This window comes from Scyliorhinus torazame, chromosome 29, assembly GCF_047496885.1.
Source record: "Scyliorhinus torazame isolate Kashiwa2021f chromosome 29, sScyTor2.1, whole genome shotgun sequence".
NCBI classification, from domain to species: domain Eukaryota; kingdom Metazoa; phylum Chordata; class Chondrichthyes; order Carcharhiniformes; family Scyliorhinidae; genus Scyliorhinus; species Scyliorhinus torazame.
Window position 1 is genome coordinate 29,817,516 of NC_092735.1, and position 22,481 is coordinate 29,839,996.

The window sequence follows — 22,481 nt, forward strand, 5'->3', positions numbered from 1 at the left end:
AATAATCTTTTATTGTCACAAGTAGACTGACATTAACACTGCAATGAAGTGACTGTGAAAATCCCCTAGTCGCCACATTCCGGCGCCTGTTCGGGTACACAGAGGGAGAATTCAGAATGTCCAATTCACCTGACAGCACGTCTTTTGGGACTTGTGGGAGGAAACCGGAGAAACCCTCGCACACACGGGGAGGACGTGCAGACTCCGCACAGACAGTGACCCAAGCCGGGAATCGAACCTGGGACCCTGGAGCTGTGAAGCCATAGTGCCAACTACTGTGCTACCCGAGATTAATAAGGGGATCAGGGGTGTGGGGAGAAGGCAGGAGAATGGGGATGAGAAACATATCAGCCACGAATGAATGGCGGAGCAGACTCGATGGGCCGAGTGGCCTAATTCTGTTCCTATGTCTTGGGGTCTTATGGTTGAAACGGCCTCTACCGACCACGCTCTCGGGCACCGCTTTCCAGACGCAGGGGAAGGGACGAGCAAATGCAGAACACAAATGTTACGGGAGGAGGCACCCGATTCAAACTGGACTGTCTGGCGTGACTGCATTATTCCCTCCCCTGGTCCTTATTCCCTCAAGTGTTTCAAGTCCAGATTCTGCTGCTGGGCGTGGGCGAGGTGTGACAACTCGCCTCGGCAAACAGGCGAATATTTTTGCAGCGACAACGACGCGGTGGAATGAACATTTTAGACTGCCCAGAACGGGAGCCTCGCCAGAACGATGCCACTGCGTTTTTTGGCAGGAGGCTGGTCCCGTGACTGTTTGCAGCTTAATAAGAAAAAGCCTCGGAGCACAAACATTCCTTCGGTGGTTAGCCCCTGAGCCCACCGGTTAATATTAAACCTGCTAGTGAACCGGGTTGCATTTACAACATTGATTCCAGAGGATTGACAGCGACAGAGTGCCTTTTGTTCCCAAGAATTGCATCATTGGAATGTGGTGCTGTTAGATCTTTAAGGAGGAAGGAATGACAGGTATAACAACCCTACAAGATTAGGGTGTGTATGTCTGCGCTGAGTCATGAGGTCAGCACCGAGTACACACCCTCCTGCCTGAACAAAATAAGTGTATACACACACACACCACTCAGTCACAACTACACACAGAACAAAACAGTTCCGACCTGCAAGCGAAGTGCTCAGGACCTTTTCTCTTTCCGAAGTTGCTGCTAACTGCGTTTGTGGATCTTATTGAACTGGTGAAGGGGGCCGGTGCGTTTACTGTAAGTTGATAGCGGAAGAAGGACTTTTCACCAATGTTAACTCCCCTCGTCGGTCGAGTTTGTTCTTCGTACTAGCGCATATGTCTGGCAAGCAAATGTGTTCCCCTCTCCAATGTTGGGGGGGGGGGGGGGGGGCGGTTTATCTCCCATATGCCTGCTAAGGAGAACCATTTCATAGAATTTACAATGCAGAAGGAGGCCATTCGGCCCATTGTGTCTGCACCGGCTCTTTGAAAGAGCACCCTACCCAAGCCCACGTTTCCACCCTATCCCCATAACCCAATAACCCCACCCAACTCGAAGGGCAATTTTGGACACTGAGGGCAATTTATCATGGCCAATTCACCTAACCTGCACATCTTTGGACCGTGGGAGGAAACCGGAGCACCCGGAGGAAACCCACGCACACACGGGGAGGATGTGCAGACCCCACACAGACAGTGACCCAAGCCGGAATCGAACCTGGGACCCTGGAGCTGTGAAGCAATTGTGCTAACCACTATGCTACCGTGCTGCCCCAATGAATCATTTTCCGATGACTCGTTTTGATTGCAAATGATTTGGTTCGAATCAACGCACAAGGTGGCCATTTGGCCCCTTGTCAGCCCAGCCTCTCTCCAAGAGCAATTTGATTGGGTAAAGCTCCTCAACCCTTGCCCCGTAGCCTTGCAAATAGATATTTGTTTTTCTCCTTGCTTATCCAACTCCTCTTTGGCAACCTCGATCGTATCCGCCTCCTTTGCCGGCAGCGAGCTGTCCACAACCCTGGCCGCCCGCCGGCGGATAAACAATTCGCTTTCGTGCCGCAGTTTCACCTTTCGTCAAATCGGTACGTAACCCCCTTGTTTTCTCCAGCAACGGGAATGATTTCTCCCCTACCTGCTCCGTCCGGGACACTCGTGCTTTTGAATAGCTCCCCTCGCGGCCTCCTGCTCTCCAAGGAGCATGGCTGCACCTTCTCCAGACTGTCCACCTCAACCCCGGCACCGCCCTTGAGAATCGTTTCTGGGTGGCGAGATAGCCTCGCGCTCACTGCACCATGCCTGCGATGTGACCCCACGGAGACACCATCACCATTCCCGAGCGGTGCATCCAACAATTGAAAGAGCACGTCATCCCCAGCCGAGCCGATCCAACTCAACCTTGCTCGTCGATTCTCGTGGATTTGGGCATTGCTGCCTCGGCCAGCGTTCACTGTCCATCACGGGTTGTCCCTCAAGAAGGTGGTGATGAGCTGCATTCAGTCCATGTAGGGACACCCACCGTGCTGTTAAGAGTTACAGGATTTTCACCCAGTGACTATTAAGAAATGGTCGATATGCATCCAAAGGTGGGATGGTGTGTATGTGGACGGCACGGTAGCACAAGTGGATAGCACTGTGACTTCACAGCGCCAGGGTCCCAGGTTCGATTCCCCACTGGGTCATTGTCTGTGCGGAGTCTGCACGTTCTCCCCGTGTCTGCGTGGGTTTCCTCCGGGTGCTCCGGTTTCCTCCCACAGTCCAAAGATGTGCAGGTTGGGTGGATTGACCGTGCTAAATTGCCCTTATTGTCCTAAAAGTTTTGGTGGGGTTACTGGGTTGTGGGGATAGGGTGGAAGTGTGGGTTTAGGTAGGGTGCTCGTTCCAAGGGCCGGTGCAAACTCAATGGGCCGAATGGCCTCCTTCTGCACTGTAAGTTCCATAATTCTATGAGTCTATGTGTGTGCATGAGAGTGAGTAAGTGTGTGTGAGTGTGCTTGTGTACGTATAGAATCGTAGGATTTACAGTGCAGAAGGAGGCCAGTCGGCCCTTCAAGTCTGCACCGGCCCTTGGAAAGAGCATCCAAGCCCACGCCTCCACCCTATCCCCGTAACCCAGTAACCCCACCTGTATGTGAGAGTGTGTGTGTGTGTTCATGTGTGAGTATGCGTCTGTGCGTGAGTGTGTGTATTTGTGTGAATGTGTGTATTAGTGTGTTTGTGTATGTGTGAGTGTGTAAGTGAGTATGTGTAAGCATTTGTGTGAGTGTGTGTATTTGTGAGTATATGAGTGTGCGTATTTGTGTGCATGAGTGTGTGTTTCAGTGTGCCAATGCATGTGGGTGTGAGTGAGTATGAGTGCTTATGTGAGTATGTGTGTGTATGTGTGAATGAGTGTGTGTGAACATCTGTGTAAGTGTACATGTGAGAGTGTGTGTGAGTGTGTACATGTATGTGGATGTGTGTGCGTGTGTACATGAAATGAAATAAAATGAAAATCGCTTATTGTCACAAGTAACTTCATTTGAAGCCTACTGTGAAAAGCCCCTAGTCGCCACATTCCGGCTCCTGTTTGGGGAGGCTGGTACGGGAATTGAACCGTGCTGCTGGCCTGCCTTGGTCTGCTTTCAAAGCCAGCGATTTAGCCCTGTGCTAAACAGCACAGAGTGTGTTGTGTCTGCGTGTGCACGAGTGTGTGTGTGTGATTCAGTGTGTCGATGCAGGTGGGCGTTAGTGTGAGTGTGAGTATATGAGTATGTGTGTGAGAGTGTATGTGTCAAAGTGTGTGTGAGTGTGCGTGAGTGTGTGTGTTAGTTTGTGTGTTAGTTCGTGTGTGAGCGTGAGTGTTTGAATGAGTCAGTGTGTGAGTGAGAGTGTTGGAGTGTGTGAGTGTGTTTGTGTGTTAGTATGTGTGCGTATGCGTGTGAGTGTGTGTGAGAGTTTGTGTGTGTGTGTATGTGTGTGTGTGTGTATGTGTGTGTGTGTGTATGTGTGTGTGTGTGTATGTGAGTGTGTGTGAGTGAGTGTGTATTTGTGTGAGCGTGTATTTGTGTGAGTGTGTGTGAGAGAGTGTGAGTGTGTGTGTATTTGTGTGACTGTATTTGAGAGTGTGAGTGTGTGTATGTGAGTGGGAGTGTGTATGTGTGAGTGTAGGTGTGAGTGTGAGTATATGAGTGTGTGTATTTGTGTGTGCACGAGTGTGTGTGTTTCAGTGTGCCAATGCATGTGGGTGTTAATGTGTGAGTGAGTGTGAGTATGAGTGAGTGTGAGTATGAGTGCTTATGTGAGTGTGTGGGTCTCTGTGTGAGTGTGACAGTGTGTGCATGTATGTGAATGGATGTGTGTCAGTGTGTGTACATGAGTGTGTTGTGTGTTTGTGTGTGCACGAGTGTGTGTGTGATTCAGTGTGTCGATGAGTGTTAGTGTGAGTATATGAGTATGTGTGTGAGTGAGAGTGTGTGTGAGTATATATGCATGTGAGTGTGTTTGTGTGTGAGGGTATGTGAGTGTGTATTTGTCGGAGTGTGTATTTGTGCGAGTGTATGTGAGTGTGTGTGTGTGTATTTGTGTGAGTGAGTGTGTGTGTGCTTGTATTTGTGTGAGTGTGTGAGAGTGTGTGTTTTTGTGAGTGTGTGTGAGAGAGTCTGAGTGTGTGTGTGTGTATTTGTGTGAGTGTTTTTATGTGTGTGAGTGTGTGCGAGTGTGTGAATGTGTGTGTGGGTGTGTATGTGAGAGTGAGTGTGTGTGTGTATTTGTGTGAGAGTGTGTGTGTCAGTGTGTGAATGTGTGTGTGTGTGTGTTTGTGTATGAGTGTGTGTTTGTGTGTGAGAGTGTGTATGAGTGTGTGAGTGTGAGTGAGAGTGTGTACGAGTGTGTGTGTGATTCAGTGTGTCGATGAGTGTTAGTGTGAGTATGTGAGAGAATGTGTGTGTGTGTTAGTGTGTGTGTGTGAGTATATATGCATGTGAGTGTTTGTGTGTGAGGGTATGTGAGTGTGTATTTGTGTGAGTGAGTGTGTGTGTGTGCTTGTATTTGTGTGAGTGTGTGTTTTTGTGAGTGTGTGTGTAAGAGAGTCTGAGTGTGTGTATTTGTGTGAGTGTATTTATGTGTGTGAGTGAGTGTGTGTGTATTTCTGTGAGAGTGTGTGTGAGTGTCAGTGTGTGAGTGTGTATATGTGAGTGTATGAGTGTGAGAGTGTGTGTGAGTGATAGTGTGTGTGAGTGTCAGTATGTGAGTGTGTGAATGTGTGTGTGTATGTGAGTGTGAGAGTGTAACTGAGTGTGTGTCAGTGTGTCAGTGTGAGTGTGTCTGAGTGTGTGAATGTGTGTGTATATGTGAGATTGTGTGTGAGAGTGTGTGTGAGAGTGTGTGTGAGAGTGTGTGTGAGAGTGTGTGTGAGTGTGAGTATATATGCATGTGAGTGTTTGTGTGAGTGTGTTTGTGTGAGTGTGAGTGTGTGTGAGTGTGTGACTTGCTGGGGAACTTGGTAGTGGTGTTGCTGGGCAGCAGTTGCCTTTTGTGAGGCCCACAAAGAATCTAGCACGAATTTGTAGAATCAAACAGAAAATAAATAACTTTATTTACAACAATATGTGCACAGGGCCAGTAGTTCACTACTGGTTCATTCTCTGCTGGTACCACACTGGCCAGCTCTATTTATACAGCTGCACTGCTAATAATTGCCCCGCGCCCCCCTCTCATTGGGTGAGCTCATATTCCCCAAAAGACCACATGGGGTAACCAATTGTCCCCAGCCAATAGGATCCGGGCAGTGCCCTTGTCTAACCAGCATTGCTGGTTACGTCAGCATTTATTGTCCAACCCTGCTTGACCTTCAGAAGGTGCTGGAGGGCTGCCTTCTTAAGCCGCTGCAGTCCCTGTGCTGTAGGTACACCCACTGTGCTGTTAGGGGGGGAGTTCCCAGCGACAGTGCAGGTACTGTCAATATATTTCCAAGTCAGGGTGGTGAGTGACTTGGAGGGGAAGCTCCAGACGGTGGGGTTCCCAGGTATCTGCTGCCCTTGTCCTTCTAGATGGTAGTGGTCATGGGTTTGGAAGGTGCTGTCGAAGGAACCTTGGTGAGTTGCTGCAATACATCTTGTAGATGGTGCACACGGCTGCCACTGTGCGTCAGTGGTGAACATGGCTTCCACTGCTTTTTGAGTAAGAGTCGTGACCCTCTGAGAGAAAGAAATTCTCCTCATCTCCCTTATTATTAAGCCGTAACCACCCCTGCACATCTTCAGACCGTGGGGGGAAACCGGAGCACCGGGAGGAAACCCACACAGACACGGGGAGAACGTGCAGACTCCGCACAGACAGTGACCCAAGCCGGGAATCGAACCTGGGACCCTGGCGCTGTGAAGCCACAGTGCTAAACACTCTGCTACCGTGCCACCCCTCCCCCCCCCCCCCCCCCCCCCCCCCCCCTCGAGGCAACATTCTCCCTTTTGCTGACCTGGGATCTCTTTCCTCCGGGTCTTCCTCATCTCCAAGATTACCCGACCTCTGGCTGTTCGAAGAGGATCTCGGTGATAAAGGCCGGGATTTTCTGGTTCCTCCTGCCGTGGGACTGGAAACTCCCAGCCGAAGTGAGCAAGCCTTCTGCTGGTTCGTCAGACATTCCAGTACCCGCCCCCCACCCCCCCCACCCCACACTACCCCGAGGAACTGGACAATCCCAGTCCCAGTGTTCTTTTAAACCACAAACTATTTTCTGTCCTGTGACCATTGGCCACATAATCAGTCAGCATCATAAGCCATCGTCATGCACCAACATTCCAGTTATGAATATAACAGTAATGCTCCACCGTTGAATGTATCTTAGGCTTGAGCTCGACAGAAATCAAGGTATATGGGGGATGGGTAGGTAAGTGGCGTTGAGGGAGGAGGCCAACCAAAATCGTACTGAATGGCGGGACAGGCTCGAGGCCTACTGCTACTCCTACCTCTTATGGTCTTAAGATATTGAGATGTACTCAACATGCTGCATCCCCATAATTAATACCAAGTAGCTCAGTGAATGGGCAATAGTTTAGGAACATAGGAATAGGAGTAGGCCATTCAGCCCCTCAAGCCTGTCCCGCCATTCAATGAGATCATGGCCGATCTGTGACCTAACTCCATAGACCTGCCTTTGGGCCCATATCCCTCATACCTTAGCTGAACAAAAATCTATCTCAGATTTAAAATTAACAACTGTTCCAGCTTCAGCTGGTGTGTGTGGGAGAAGAGTTCCAAACTTCTACCGCCCATTGAGTGAAGAAGTTCTTCCCAACATCTCCCCTGAACGGTTTAGCTCTAATGTTTAGACTGTGCCCCCTAGTTTTAGAATCGTCAACCAGTGGAAACAATTTATCTTTATCTAACCTGTCTTTCCCTGTTAATATCTTGAATGCTTCGATCAGATCACCCCCTAACCTTTTAAATTCTAGCTAAAACAGGCCTAATCTGCATAATCTCTCTTCGTAACTCAACCCCTGTAGTCCAGGTATCATTTTTGTTAACCTATGATGCACTTCCTCTAAGCCCAAAATATCCTTCCTAAGGTGTGATGCCCAGAACTGCTCCCAGTGACTCCAAGTGGGGTCTAACCAGGTTTTTGTTTTAGAAAATATTTTGTTGAAGCATTTGTAATTTTCACAATTGAACACATTAACATTTCTTAAACAACCGTGAGGGCCGACACATGCAAAAAAACGAAAAAACATTGTCCCCTACTGCCCACGCCCTGCTCCCTAATTATCCGTGTCATGTGAGAGTACCTTTAAGAAATGGGTGTTTATAAATGGGTGTGTATATAAGTATCTGTAGTGAGAGTACCTTTAAGAAATGGGTGTTTACTACTGCAGTGATGTCAGAGAGTGGGTGAAGCTGGGCTGTCTGTCAGCTTTTTTACTTTCGTTTTAGGCTGTTTGCGGCAGGGTGTGTTTTAGTTTCGTTTTCAGTGTTGGAGCTGAAGCCAGACAGAGCGGGTGTACTGTTGATCTCTCGGCCATGAAATGATCTCTTGATCATTTGGTGAATTCAGAATTATAAATGTTCTCAGTAGTGAATGTAAACCTAATGTGCTTCTGATAAAAGGTGTTTCTTTTGTCTTCTGGATGTTGTTTGGGAAGTTATTAAGGATTACTTAGTGTTGTATTCTTTGGGGGTTGTATTTGAATTGATGGTTGCTAAGATGTTCACTGTATGTTTTAAAAAGGTTAACGTGAGTTCATAGAATAAATGTTGTTTGAATTTAAAAGTACTGGAAAGCTCTGTTTGCACCACACCTGTAGAGTGGGCCGTGTGCTCCCCATACCACAATCTATTAAAAGTTGTGGGTCAGGTGAACTCCATGATACACTTTGGGGTTCTCTAAACCCTGGCCCATAACACCCATATACTGAGTTCTCTGGCCTTATCTAACACTGCCATGCTTCCTATTTTCTACGGTACCTGGTCATGGTACCGTAATACCTTTGTACCATATACAATATCTACCATATTGTATGTTTTCTATTGGTCAAGCTGTATGGTAGCTCCGCCCTGCAAAGCCCGTGCTACCCCAGCAGCCTTCTTTCTGTACCTGAGTTGCTGGGGAAACATCTAGCTTATTAAAGCCTTCAGTTGGACTACAACCTCGCTTTAGTGGTCATTGATCGTGCATCAATCCTCTCAAGGCGAACTTGACTTTTTTCCAGGCTGAGAATCCTTGCCATTTCGCTGACCCACACACCTGACTTCGGGGGCTCCGAGTCCCTCCATCCCAGCAAAATCCATCTCCGGGCCACCAGGGAGGAGAAGGCCAGAACATCGGACTCCCTCCCCGCCTTGGCCCCAGGACCATCCGATACCCCAAATATTGCCCGTTCTGGACTCCGAGTTACCCTCCCTTCCAGGACTTCTGACATAATGTCCGCAAATCCCAGCCAGAATCCCCTCAGTTTCCGACATGCCCAGAACATATGCACCTGGTTCGCCGGGCTACCGCCACATCTGTCCTCCACCTCGTCAAAGAACCTACTCATCCAGGCTACCGTCATGTGGGCCCTGTGGACCACTTTGATCTGTTCCAGGCTAAGTCTGGCACAGGACGAGGATGAATTGACTCAGGGTTTTGTATAGCTGCAGCTTAACTCGAAAAATGGGTTCAATTTGTGTCAGCAATTCAGATGGACGTGGTGGCCAGGATTTCCTGGAATTGCTAATTCTGTCGCTCTAGGTGTCCCAGTAAACAGCTCACAAGTATCCGAGGATGGGAAGGGCGCCTTTCGCATTTTTAATCGGGCTCCATCAGTCCGTATTGTCAGAGCCCGTACATGAGAGACAACTGGTCGCCCTGGAAACGCAGTAGGCATTCGGATACGGACTAGATAGGGGAATGACTCGCTTCCGAAAATTTATCACCATTATTTTGTAAGGCTGACCTTTGAGCAGAATTGTGAAGACAAATAGAATCACAGCAACTGTCGCCCGGCCTGATGGACTGTACGTCACATCAGCAGGAAATGTTTGAATTTCATTAGTCAAAGAGGTTGATTCACATTTTTCATAACCCGATTGCAAAATTTCAGCCTTTCTGGATGTCATGAAACTGAAAAGTTTCATCCAATTTAATGTTCGGCGCTACACCTTCCATTTCATCACTTATCACCTGTCAGCCTGCACTGTCTGACACACCCTGTGCCCTGCGTTACCGCGACTTGGAGGTTGACTGGGAAATAATTCACCTGTACGTAGATCAGTGTCAGCTCCCTGAATGTGTACAGTAAACATCGGGTAACCGGTCACTCCCACCTGCTATTGTCTCAGAGCCACAGTTTGTGTTTGTCCATTTATACCACAGGAGTGTATTGTGGAGAAGGGACAGGCTGAGTTGGAGATCAGGCTGCAATGAGTTGGACCAGCCACACTTCACGGCTCCTGCAGTCGTGACAGACAACTCCCTTTTGATTAGAATCTTTTGATTTGTGAACTTGCCCACTTGGTCAATACAGTGATGTGCCACAATGGTGACCCCCATTACCCCATGTCACTGTCACTCTGTGTCCCTGTTACCCCATGTCACTGTCACTCTGTCCACCTGTTACCCCATGTCACTGTCACTCTGTCCCCCTGTTACCCCATGTCACTGTCACTCTGTGTCTCTGTTACCCCATGTCACTGTCACTCTGTGTCTCTGTTACCCATGTCACTGTCACTCTGTGTCTCTGTTACCCCATGTCACTGTCACTCTGTCCACCTGTTACCCCATGTCATGGTCACTCTGTGTCTCTGTCACCCCATGCACTGTCACTCTGTGTCTCTGTTACCCATGTCACTGTCACTCTGTGTCTCTGTTACCCCATGTCACTGTCACTCTGTCCCCCTGTCACCCCATGTCACTGTCACTGTGTCTCTGTTACCCCATGTCACTGTCACTCTGTCCCCCGTTACCCCATGTCACTGTCACTCTGTGTCTCTGTTACCCCATGTCACTGTCACTCTGTCCACCTGTTACCCCATGTCATGGTCACTCTGTGTCTCTGTCACCCCATGCACTGTCACTCTGTCCCCCTGTTACCCCATGTCACTGTCACTGTCCCCCGTTACCCCATGTCACTGTCACTCTATCCCCCTGTTACCCCATGTCACTGTCACTCTGTGTCTCTGTTACCCATGTCACTGTCACTCTGTCCCCCTGTTACCCCATGTCATTGTCACTCTGTCCCCCTGTTACCCCATGTCACTGTCACTCTGTGTCTCTGTTACCCCATGTCACTGTCACTCTGTCCCCTTGTTACCCCATGTCACTGTCACTCTGTGTCTCTGTTACCCCATGTCACTGCCACTCTGTGTCCCTGTTACCCCATGTCACTGTCACTCTGTGTCTCTGTTACCCTCTGTTACCTGTGTGCGTGGGTTTCCTCCGGGTGCTCCGGTTTCCTCCCACAGTCCAAAGATGTGCAGGTTAGGTGGATTGGCCACGATAAATTGCCCTTAGTGTCCAAAATTGCCCTTAGTGTTGGGTGGGGTTACTGGGTTATGGGGATAGGATGGAGATGTTGACCTTGGGTAGGGTGCTCTTTCCAAGAGCCGGTGCAGACTCGATGGGCCGAGTGGCTTCCTTCTGCACTGTAAATTCTATATAATTCTAGAATTAGATACTGCCAATGAGTAACTTTGAAAAGGCAGAAAGCCAATTATTACACCGCCAGATAAGAATGGGGTGAGTAGGTCAGTTAGCACTGCTGCTTCATGGCGCCGAGGACCCGGGCTCGAGCTCTGCCCCACGTCACCATCCGTGTGGAGTTTACACATTCTCCTAATATCTGCGTGGGTCGCACCCCCACAACCCAAGGATGTGCAGGGTAGGTGGATTGGCCGCGCTAAATTGCCCCTTAATTGAGAAAGAAAGAATTGGGTGCTTTAAATTTAAAAAAAACAAAGCTGGTGAGTTTGTGTCTCACTCCAGTGACTCGAGTGTGAATCATAGAATCATAGAATTTACAGTGCAGAAGGAGGCCATTCGGCCCATCAAGTCTGCACCGGCTCTTGGAAAGAACACCCTACCCAAGCCCACACCTCCACCCTATCCCCATAACCCAGTAACCCCACCCAACACTAAGGGCAATTTTGGACACTAAGGGCAATTTATCATGGCCAATCCACCTAACCTGCACATCTTTGGACTGTGGGAGGAAACCGGAGCACCTGGAGGAAACCCACGCACACACGGGGAGGATGTGCAGACTCCGCACAGTCACCCAACCGGGAATCAAACCTGGGACCCTGGAGCTGTGAAGCAATTGTGCTAACCACTGTGCTACCGTGCTGCCCTGTGCTCCCATGCTGTGAAATCTCGGCTGACATTGAGCAGACTTGTAGATCGTTATTATTCAGGCTAAAAACTGGTGGTTAGATCTATTTACAGTTAGGATAATTACGCAGAAGTAGAAAAACCTTAAAATACTAACACTGCAAATATTCATAATATAATAAGGATAAAATCATACCGCAAGCCTACAGAATATCTTTAAAACATAGTCTTCGTCCTGTTTGATAATCATAATACTTACATCTGGCAGACACCCTGGGACATTCTGAGTTAATAGCTACATGTGGATGATGTGATATTTCCAGATTCAACTACAAATTAAGATGGATCAAATATTGTGATAAATAATTCAATCCTTACCCAATTTGCTCAGTCTGAAAAACGGTTGCAATCCCCAAGGAATAAAAATATTATGCAAAACGCTTGCACAGTACACCAGCGAATAAGTTAGCACTCATTTTCAGTCAAGCTTCTACCAAGCCTTGAACAGTGCACACTGATAGCTTAATCTATTTAATTACCAGATCTGTTAATTAATTAATTAAATTAATTAATCTGGCCAGCTTTCCTATAAATAGCTCGATTCCATTTTCCACTTCGAAATGCAGTTTAAAAAAAAAACCTTCCATCGAATCTCTCATGGTTCTACACTGCACACTGACAAGTCTTCCAACAAAATCAAAATGCTTCGGTGTCAATGTAAATTGAAAGTTTCTGGATTTGTCATGATTGCGAAGCTGGGCCTTGCTGGTACTAATCTCTGCTGTGAAGCAGGCATTGCAACATGATGACCGTTTAATCAGCTCGTTCATCGAAATGAAGCTCTCATGCAGTTCTCGATAATGGGACGTGACTCATTTTCTAGATTGTTCCGCTGTCTGCGGGAATGATACGATGCTGGGATTAGCCATGCTCAGTGTGATGTCTTCCTCGGCGATTACTCGCGAACGGGTGTGATTGTCCACTTGCATGTTACTGGTCAGGGGTTCTGTGGGTCCTCCCTAACCACCAGCACCCCCCCCCCCCCCCGCCCTCCTCCACCCGCTTCGTGCCCTCCATTAGGACCTCCATCAGGCCCCTCTTCATGGATCCCCTCAGTTCCGTCCCCCCCCCACTTCCATGACCGTGCCCCTCTCAGGCCCATTGGCACCCTGGAACTGCCCCATTGCACCATGGCACTGCCAACGTGGCCCTGTCCTCGACAACCCGGGGGCTCCAATGGCCACCGAGCCCCCCCCCTCTCCCTCCCCCATCACTCCTGAGCCATGGCGGCAATGAAACAGGAATCACTCCATTGGAATTCCATACGGTTGGAGTGGATGAGAAGGAATGAATGGATCTGCTCAGAATCTATTGGGTAGGATTGACCATGCAAGAGTTAGGCATGTTAGGATTCCGTACAGCGGAAACCTATGGGAACGGCTTTGAAACTGTGGCTGTTGACAGTGCCGCCTCAAAGTGAACACAATGGATGGCAATTTAACGGCTGTTCCCACCAGAAGGAACAGCAGAAAACCCTGGACGATCCCGCCGACTTGTTCTGATCCAGTGGGAAGAGACAGGAAGAGATGAGGTCCATGGCTATTCCAAACTGTGGGAGTGAACGGAAAGGGGCTTGGTCCTTTGGGATTCTGAATTCTGTGAATGAATTGGCTGCGTGCAAAAAACATTGAGCAAAAAAAGCAGACACAAGGGGCGGGATTCTCCACCCCCGCGCCGAAGTGGCCGCGCCGTCGTGAACGCCGTCGAGGTTCAGGACGGCGCGAAACGGCCCCGATCCCGACCGATTCAGGCCCTGACAATGGGCTAGGATCGGGGCCGCGTCATCTACACGCGCCAGTCCTTGTCGCCCCCCCAGCGTTCGCGCGCTGTTCCCGCCGGCAGCGACCAGGTGTGGACGGCGCCGGGGGGGAACCCACCGTTTTGGCCTGGCCGCTTGGCCCATCCGGGCCTGAGAATAGCGGGGGTGCCGGAGAATCGCCATTTTGGGTGTCTCCGGCGATTCTCCGGCCTGCGGCCCGCGGAACCCGACCGGGCCGTTCCCGCCGCTTGGGAGAATCGCGGGAGGGCGTCGGACCGGCGTTCCGGGATAATTTTGGCGGCCCAGGCGATTCTCCCAACCAGCGCGGGAGCGGAGAATCTCGCCCCATATGCTGAATGTCTGATACCAAACTAACTCATTAAACTGCGAACTAAAATCCTGTAAGAATGCAGTCGATGCACCAAATTGCAGTTTACACCAATGCCTCAAGTTGGAGTTCATTAAAAGCGGAATCAAAGTTTCTCCCGTACGTCAAGTTGCACAGTCATTCCTGATAATCAGCCTTTGGCCTTGTGACAGCAATTGTGAAATTGGAAAAATTATTTCAGCTGGATGAGCCAGAATGAAAGTGCGCACCAACTGGCACCAGCCACAAAACCCAGCACTGCCCACAACAAAAAAAATCACAGATGAATTTAGGGATTGTTAAGCTGCGTTGAAATCATCGCCCTGACTCCGTTTTTCACTTGGTCTTACTTCCAAACTCTTCCACGTCTTTGAGCGTTTCCCCTTCTCCCAACCCCCTGTTCCGGCCATTGGCACGGAACGAGCGTTTCATTGTTACTTCTCCACTTGACTATTCCAGTCACCCCAGGCTGCCCTTCCTCAGTCCGCCCATTGTAGCTTTAAGACCATTCAGGGTTGGCCGCGCCTGTGCCCCCGTTCGCGCCGAAGGTCCTGTTTACCCACCAGCCCCAAGTCCACCTCGATTTTAAAATTCGCGCCCGTGTTTTTAAATCCCTCCGTGGCCTCACCCCTCCATCGCTCCGTAATCTCCTGCAGCCCACGATTCTCCGAGAACTCTGCGCTCCTCCCATTCTGGCTTCTGGAGTGACCCTGATTGTAATCGCTCCACCACTGACAGCCGAGAAAATAACTCCGGAGTTCTCTAAAGCTCTCCGCCTCTCCATCGCTGCGTACCCTCCCCCAGGACTAGATGGCAAAAGAAAGTGTGTCAAGATAGATAGTTTTCTTGAAGAATAAAGGAATAAATGGTTGTGGTGTTCGGGCAGGAAAGCGGTACTGGGTCCACAAAAGATCAGCCATGATCTCATTGAACGGCGGAGCAGGCTCGAAGGGCCTCCACACTGTCCCCATCAAACACTCCCAGGACAGGTACAGCACGGGGTTAGATACAGAGTAAAGCTCCCTCTACACTGTCCCCATCAAACACTCCCAGGGCAGGTACAGCACAGGGTGAGATACAGAGTAAAGCTCCCTCTATACTGTCCCCATCAAACACTCCCAGGACAGGTACAGCACAGGGTGAGATACAGAGTAAAGCTCCCTCTACACTGTCCCCATCAAACACTCCCAGGACAGGGACAGCACGGGGTTAGATACAGAGTAAAGCTCCCTCTACACTGTCCCCATCAAACACTCCCAGGACAGGGACAGCACGGGGGTAGATACAGAGTAAAGCTCCCTCTACACTGTCCCCATCAAACACTCCCAGGACATATACAGCACGGGGTTAGATACAGAATTAAGCTCCCTCTACACTGTCCCCATCAAACACTCCCAGGACAGGTACAGCACGGGGTTAGATACAGAGTAAATCTCCTACGACACTGTCCCCATCAAACACTCCCAGGATAGGTACAGCACGGGGTTAGATACAGAGTAAAGCTCCCTCTACACCGTCCCCACCAAACACTCCCAGGACTGGTACAACACGGGGTTAGAGACAGAGTAAAGCTCACTCTACACTGTCCCCATCAAACACTCCCAGGACAGGTACAGCACGGGGTTAGATACAGAGTAAAGCTCACTCTACACTGTCCCCAACAAACACTCCAAGGATAGGTACAGCACGGGCTTAGATACAGAGTAAAGCTCCCTCTACACTGTCCCCATCAAACACTCCCAGGACAGGTACAGCTCGGGGTTAGATACAGAGTAAAGCTCCCTCTACACCGTCCCCATCAAACACTCCCAGGACAGGTACAGCACGGGGTTAGATACAGAGTAAAGCTCCCTCTACACTGCCCCATCAAACACTCTCAGGACACCTCTCCCTATATCCGGGTGTTTTCCCACCAACAATTTCTGAATCTGATCACATTCGACTCACCACATTAAGGTCAGGAAATTGCAGAATTAACCAATGGGCAGTGCCTGTGTCTGTGTGTGAAGGACGCAATGGGCAGTGACTGTTGCTGTGTGTGTGGGAAACAATGGGCAGTGCCTGTTGCTGTGTGTGAGGGCAGCAATGGGCAGTGACTGTGTCTGTGTGTGAGAGACACAATGGGCAGTGACTGTGTCTGTGTGTGAAGGACGCAATGGGCAGTGCCTGTTGCCGTGTGTGAGGGATGCAATGGGCAGTGTCTGTGTGTGAGGGCAGCAATGGGCAGTGCCTGTGTCTGTGTGTGAGGGCAGCAATGGGCAGTGCCTGTTGCTGTGTGTGAGGGAAGCAATGGGCAGTGCCTGTTGCTGTGTGTGAGGGCAGCAATGGGCAGTGCCTGTGTCTGTGTGTGAGGGACGCAATGGGCAGTGATTGTGTCTGTGTGTGAGGGACGCAATGGGCAGTGCCTGTGTCTGTGTGTGAGGGACGCAATGGGCAGTGATTGTGTCTGTGTGTGAGGGACGCAATGGACAGTGCCTGTGTCTGTTTGTGAGGGAAGCAATGGGCAGTGCCTGTTGCTGTGTGAGGGCAGCAATGGGCAGTGACTGTGTCTGTGTGTGAGGGACACAATGGGCAGTGCCTGTGTCTGTGTGTGAGGGCAGCAATGGGCAGTGCCTGTGTCTGTGTGTGAGGGAAGCAATGGGCATTGCCTATGTCTGTGTGTGAGGGCAGCAATGGGCAGTGACTGTGTCTGTGTATGAGGGCAGCAATGGGCAGTGCCTGTGTCTGTGTGTGAGGGCAGCAATGGGCAGTGCCTGTTGCTGTGTGTGAGGGAAGCAATGGGCAGTGCCTGTTGCTGTGTGTGAGGGCAGCAATGGGCAGTGCCTGTGTCTGTGTGTGAGGGACGCAATGGGCAGTGATTGTGTCTGTGTGTGAGGGACGCAATGGGCAGTGCCTGTGTCTGTGTGTGAGGGACGCAATGGGCAGTGATTGTGTCTGTGTGTGAGGGACGCAATGGACAGTGCCTGTGTCTGTTTGTGAGGGAAGCAATGGGCAGTGCCTGTTGCTGTGTGAGGGCAGCAATGGGCAGTGACTGTGTCTGTGTGTGAAGGACGCAATGGGCAGTGCCTGTTGCTGAGTGTGAGGGAAGCAATGGGCAGTGACTGTGTCTGTGTGTGAAGGACGCAATGGGCAGTGACTGTTGCTGTGTGTGTGGGAAACAATGGGCAGGGACTGTGTCTGTGTGTGAAGGACGCAATGGGCAGTGACTGTTGCTGTGTGTGTGGGAAACAATGGGCAGTGCCTGTTGCTGAGTGTGAGGGACACAATGGGCAGTGCCTGTTGCTGTGTTTGAGGGAAGCAATGGGCAGTGACTGTGTCTGTGTGTGAAGGACGCAATGGGCAGTGCCTGTTGCTGTGTGTGAGGGAAGCAATGGGCAGTGACTGTGTCTGTGTGTGAGGGACACAATGGGCAGTGACTGTGTCTGTGTGTGAGGGACACAATGGGCAGTGACTGTGTCTGTGTGTGAAGGACGCAATGGGCAGTGCCTGTTGCCGTGTGTGAGGGATGCAATGGGCAGTGTCTGTGTGTGAGGGAAGCAATGGGCAGTGCCTGTGTCTGTGTGTGAGGGCAGCAATGGGCAGTGACTGTGTCTGTGTGTGAGGGCAGCAATGGGCAGTGCCTGTGTCTGTGTGTGAGGGCAGCAATGGGCAGTGCCTGTTGCTGTGTGTGAGGGAAGCAATGGGCAGTGCCTGTTGCTGTGTGAGGGCAGCAATGGGCAGTGACTGTGTCTGAGTGTGAAGGACGCAATGGGCAGTGATTGTGTCTGTGTGTGAGGGAAGCAATGGGCAGTGCCTGTTGCTGTGTGTGAGGGACGCAATGGGCAGTGCCTGTTGCTGTGTGAGGGCAGCAATGGGCAGTGACTGTGTCTGTGTGTGAAGGACGCAATGGGCAGTGATTGTGTCTGTGTGTGAGGGACGCAATGGGCAGTGCCTGTGTCTGTGTGTGAGGGAAGCAATGGACAGTGCCTGTTGCTGTGTGTGAAGGACGCAATGGGCAGTGATTGTGTCTGTGTGTGAGGGACGCAATGGGCAGTGCCTGTGTCTGTGTGTGAGGGAAGCAATGGGCAGTGCCTGTTGCTGTGTGTGAGGGAAGCAATGGGCAGTGCCTGTGTCTGTGTGTGAGGGACGCAATGGGCAGTGACTGTGTCTGTGTGTGAGGGACGCAATGGGCAGTGCCTGTTGCTGTGTGTGAGGGCAGCAATGGGCAGTGCCTGTGTCTGTGTGTGAGGGACGCAATGGGCAGTGACTGTGTCTGTGTGTGAGGGACGCAATGAGCAGTGCCTGTTGCTGTGTGTGAGGGAAGCAATGGGCAGTGCCTGTTGCTGTGTGTGAGGGCAGCAATGGGCAGTGCCTGTTGCTGTGTGTGGGGCGCAATGGGCAGTGACTGTGTCTGTGTGTGAGGGACGCAATGGGCAGTGACTGTGTCTGTGTGTGAGGGACGCAATGGGCAGTGTCTGTGTCTGTGTGTGAGGGACGCAATGGGCAGTGCCTGTGTCTGTGTGTGAGGGCAGCAATGGGCAGTGACTGTGTCTGTGTGTGAGGGAAGCAATGGGCAGTGCCTGTTGCTGTGTGTGAGGGAAGCAATGGGCAGTGCCTGTTGCTGTGTGTGAGGGCAGCAATGGGCAGTGCCTGTGTCTGTGTGTGAGGGACGCAATGGGCAGTGCCTGTTGCTGTGTGTGAGGGAAGAAATGGAAAGGCGAGCGTGAGGCTGTTATTGGACTTCACATTCTTGTCTTTCCAATTGAATAAACCCTGTCCTTATTTTTCTTCAGAATTTTGCCAATCAACATAACAACGATGAGCTACGGGTCCAACGATCTCCCGGCAGGAGTTCCCCAGTATGGGTAGGTGACTGGACCTTTTCCTCAGTGCAGCATCTGGTGTGTTAGTCATCAAGCCTTCCCGATGTACAAGAGAGGTGAAGAAAGAGTTGTGACTGAGCATCAGAGTGTGCATTCAACCAAGGGCCTCCTGTCGTTCGCTGTGTGTGCGTTGATGTAGAATTGGGCAGATTTTGACGGTATATATGTGTTAATGTGTGTGTCGGTGTGTGTGTGCAAGGGTGTGTTTTTGTAGGTATGTTTGTGTGTGTGTGTAGAGGCCTGTGTATATAGGTATATTTATGTGTTTGTGTGTTGGGGTGCGTGTTGGCATGTTTATGCATGTAGGACCATGTGTATGTGTTGGTTTATGTGTAGGGGTCTTGTAGTAGGTGTGTGTTTGGTGACTGTGTGTAGCTGTGCAGATGTGAGTGTGTGTAGGTGTCAGTGTGTATGCTTGTAGGTTTTGAGTGTGTGGATGTGGAGGTGTGAGTGTGTGTAGCTGTGAGTGTGTGTATGTGTGTAGGTGTGTACAGGTGTGTAGTTGTCAGTGTGTGTAGGTGCATAGGTGTGGGTGTTTAGGTGTGAGTTTGTGTCGGTGTGAGTGTGTGTAGATGTGAGTGTATAAGTGTGTAGGTGTGTACAGGTGTGTATGTGTGAGTGTGTGTAGATGCATAGGTGTGAGTGTTTAGGTCTGAGTTTGTGTAGATGTGAGTGTTTAGGTGTGAGTGTGTAAGTGTGTTGGTGTGAGTGTATAGGTGTGAGTGTATAGTTGAGTGTGCATAGGTGTGACTATGTGTGTAGGTGTGAGTGAGGGAGTGAGTATGTGGGAGTGAGTTTGTGTTGATGTGAGTGTGTAGGTGTGTGTTCAGATATGAGTGTGTAGGTGTGAGTGTGTGTATGTGAGAGTGTGTAAGTGTGTAGATGTAAGTGTGTGGGAGTGAGTGTGTAGATTTGAGTGTGTAGGTTTGTAGTTGTAAGTGTGTGTAGGTGTGAGTTTGTATACTCGTGAGCGCGTAAGTGTGAGTGTGTAGGTGTGAGTGTGTGTAAGTGAGTGTTAATATGAGTGGAAAGCTGAGTGTGTGTAGATGTGAGTGCGTAGGGGGGAGTATGTAGATATGAGTGTGTGTAGGTGTGAGTGTGTGTAGGTGTGAGTGTGCATAGGTGTGAGTGTGTGCAGGTGTGAGTGTGTGCAGGTGTGAGTGTGTTGGTATGAGTATGTGAGTGTAGGTGTGAGTGTGTGTGGGTATGAGTGTGCAGGTGTGAGTGTGTGTAGGTGTGTGTGTAGATATGAGTGTGTGAGTGTGTAGGTATCAATATGTGAGTGTGTCGGTGTGAGTGTGTAGATATGAGTGTGTAGATATGAGTGTGTGTAGGTGTGAGTTTGTCGGTATGAGTGTGATTGTGTAGTTGTGAGTGTGTAGATGTAAGTGTGTACGTATGTGTGGGTGTGAGTGTGTGGGTGTGAGTATGTAGGTGTGGGTGTGAGTGTGTGTAGATGTGAGTGTGTATGTATGAGTGTGGGTGTGTCGGTGTGGGTGTGTCGGTGTGGGTGTGTCGGTGTGGGTGTGTCGGTGTGGGTGTGTCGGTGTGGGTGTGTCGGTGTGGGTGTGTCGGTGTGGGTGTGTCGGTGTGGGTGTGTCGGTGTGGGTGTGTCGGTGTGGGTGTGTCGGTGTGGGTGTGTCGGTGTGGGTGTGTCGGTGTGGGTGTGTCGGTGTGGGTGTGTCGGTGTGGGTGTGTCGGTGTGGGTGTGTCGGTGTGGGTGTGTCGGTGTGGGTGTGTCGGTGTGGGTGTGTCGGTGTGGGTGTGTCGGGGTGGGGTGTGTGTGTCGGGGTGGGGTGTGTGTGTCGGGGTGGGGGGTGTGTGTCGGGGTGGGGGGTGTGTGTCGGGGTGGGGGGTGTGTGTCGGGGTGGGGGGTGTGAGTATGTAAGTGAGGGTGTGAGGGTGTGAGTGTCTGTAGATGTAAGTGTGTATGTATGAGTCTGTGAGTGTGTGGGTGTGAGTGTGTGGGTGTGAGTATGTAGGTGTGAGTGCGTGTGAGTGTGTGTGTGAGTGTGTAGGTGTGAGTGCCTTGCGATGTCCACACCCTGAGCAATAATTTGAGAAATTAGTGTGAGTATGTAGGTGTGAGTGTGTAGGTGTGAGTGTGTAGGTGTGAGTGTGTAGGTGTGAGAGTGTGTAGGCGTGAGTGTGTGGGTGTGAGTGTGTGGGTGTGAGTGTGTGGGTGTGAGTGTGTGGGTGTGAGTGCTGTTGGTGTGAGTGTGTGGGTGTGAGTGTGTGGGTGTGAGTGTGTGGGTGTGAGTGTGTGGGTGTGAGTGTGTGAGTGTGTGGGTGTGAGTGTGGGTGTGTGGGTGTGTGGGTGTGGGTGTGTGGGTGTGGGTGTGAGTGTGTGGGTGTGAGTGTGTGGGTGTGGGTGTGAGTGTGTGGGTGTGAGTGTGTGGGTGTGAGTGTGTGGGTGTGAGTGTGTGGGTGTGAGTGTGTGGGTGTGAGTGTGTGGGTGTGAGTGTGTGGGTGTGAGTGTGTGAGGGTGTGGGTGTGAGGGTGTGAGTGTGTGGGTGTGAGTGTGTGGGTGTGGGTGTGGGTGTGTGGGTGTGGGTGTGAGTGTGTGGGTGTGAGTGTGTGGGTGTGAGTGTGTGGGTGTGAGTGTGTGGGTGTGAGTGTGTGGGTGTGAGTGTGGGTGTGAGTGTGGGTGTGAGTGTGTGGGTGTGAGTGTGTGGGTGTGAGTGTGTGGGTATGAGTGTGTGGGTGTGAGTGTGTGAGTGTGTGGGTGTGAGTGTGTGGGTGTGAGTGTGTGGGTGTGAGTGTGTGGGTGTGAGTGTGTGTGGGTGTGTGGGTGTGTGGGTGTGAGTGTGTGGGTGTGAGTGTGTGGGTGTGTGGGTGTGTGGGTGTGTGGGTGTGTGGGTGTGAGGGTGTGTGGGTGTGAGTGTGTGTGGGTGTGAGTGTGTGTGGGTGTGAGTGTGTGTGGGTGGGTGTGAGTGTGTGTGGGTGTGAGTGTGTGTGGGTGTGAGTGTGTGTGGGTGTGAGTGTGTGTGGGTGTGAGTGGGTGTGTGGGTGTGAGTGGGTGTGTGGGTGTGTGGGTGTGAGGGTGTGTGGGTGTGAGTGTGTGGGTGTGAGTGTGTGGGTGTGAGTGTGTGGGTGTGAGTGTGTGGGTGTGAGTGTGTGTAGGCGTGAGTGTGTGTAGATGTAAATGTGTGAGTGTGAGTGTGAGTGTGAGTGTGAGTGTGAGTGTGAGTGTGAGTGTGAGTGTGAGTGTGAGTGTGAGTGTGAGTGCCTTGCGATGTCCACACCCTGAGCAATAATTTGAGAAATTAGTGTGAGTGTGTGGGTGTGAGTGTGTGGGTGTGAGTGTGTGGGTGTGAGTGTGTGGGTGTGAGTGTGTGGGTGTGAGTGTGTGGGTGTGAGTGTGTGGGTGTGAGTGTGTGGGTGTGAGTGTGTGGGTGTGAGTGTGTGGGTGTGAGTGTGTGGGTGTGAGGTGTGTGGGTGTGAGGTGTGTGGGTGTGAGGTGTGTGGGTGTGAGGTGTGTGGGTGTGAGGTGTGTGGGTGTGAGTGTGTGGGTGTGAGTGTGTGGGTGTGAGTGCTGTTGGTGTGAGTGTGTGGGTGTGAGTGTGTGGGTGTGAGTGTGTGAGGGTGTGGGTGTGAGGGTGTGAGTGTGTGGGTGTGAGTGTGTGGGTGTGGGTGTGTGGGTGTGGGTGTGGGTGTGTGGGTGTGGGTGTGAGTGT

At 50.9% G+C, this 22,481-nt stretch overlaps 1 protein-coding gene across 2 annotated transcripts in view; it reads left to right on the forward strand.

Moving 5' to 3' along the window:
- The first annotated feature begins 1,022 nt into the window (after positions 1-1,022).
- Positions 1,023-22,481, forward strand: part of LOC140403985 (epidermal growth factor receptor kinase substrate 8-like protein 1) — an 87,472-nt gene continuing 66,013 nt past the window's right edge. The window contains exons 1-2 of one of the 2 annotated variants that reach the window (XM_072492302.1): positions 1,023-1,232; positions 18,715-18,786. In XM_072492302.1, coding sequence (XP_072348403.1) covers positions 18,740-18,786 — 47 coding nt within the window. In that variant the 5' untranslated portion in view covers positions 1,023-1,232; positions 18,715-18,739. The remainder of the gene's footprint in view (positions 1,233-18,714; positions 18,787-22,481) is intronic. The other variant, XM_072492301.1, reaches the window with a different exon arrangement.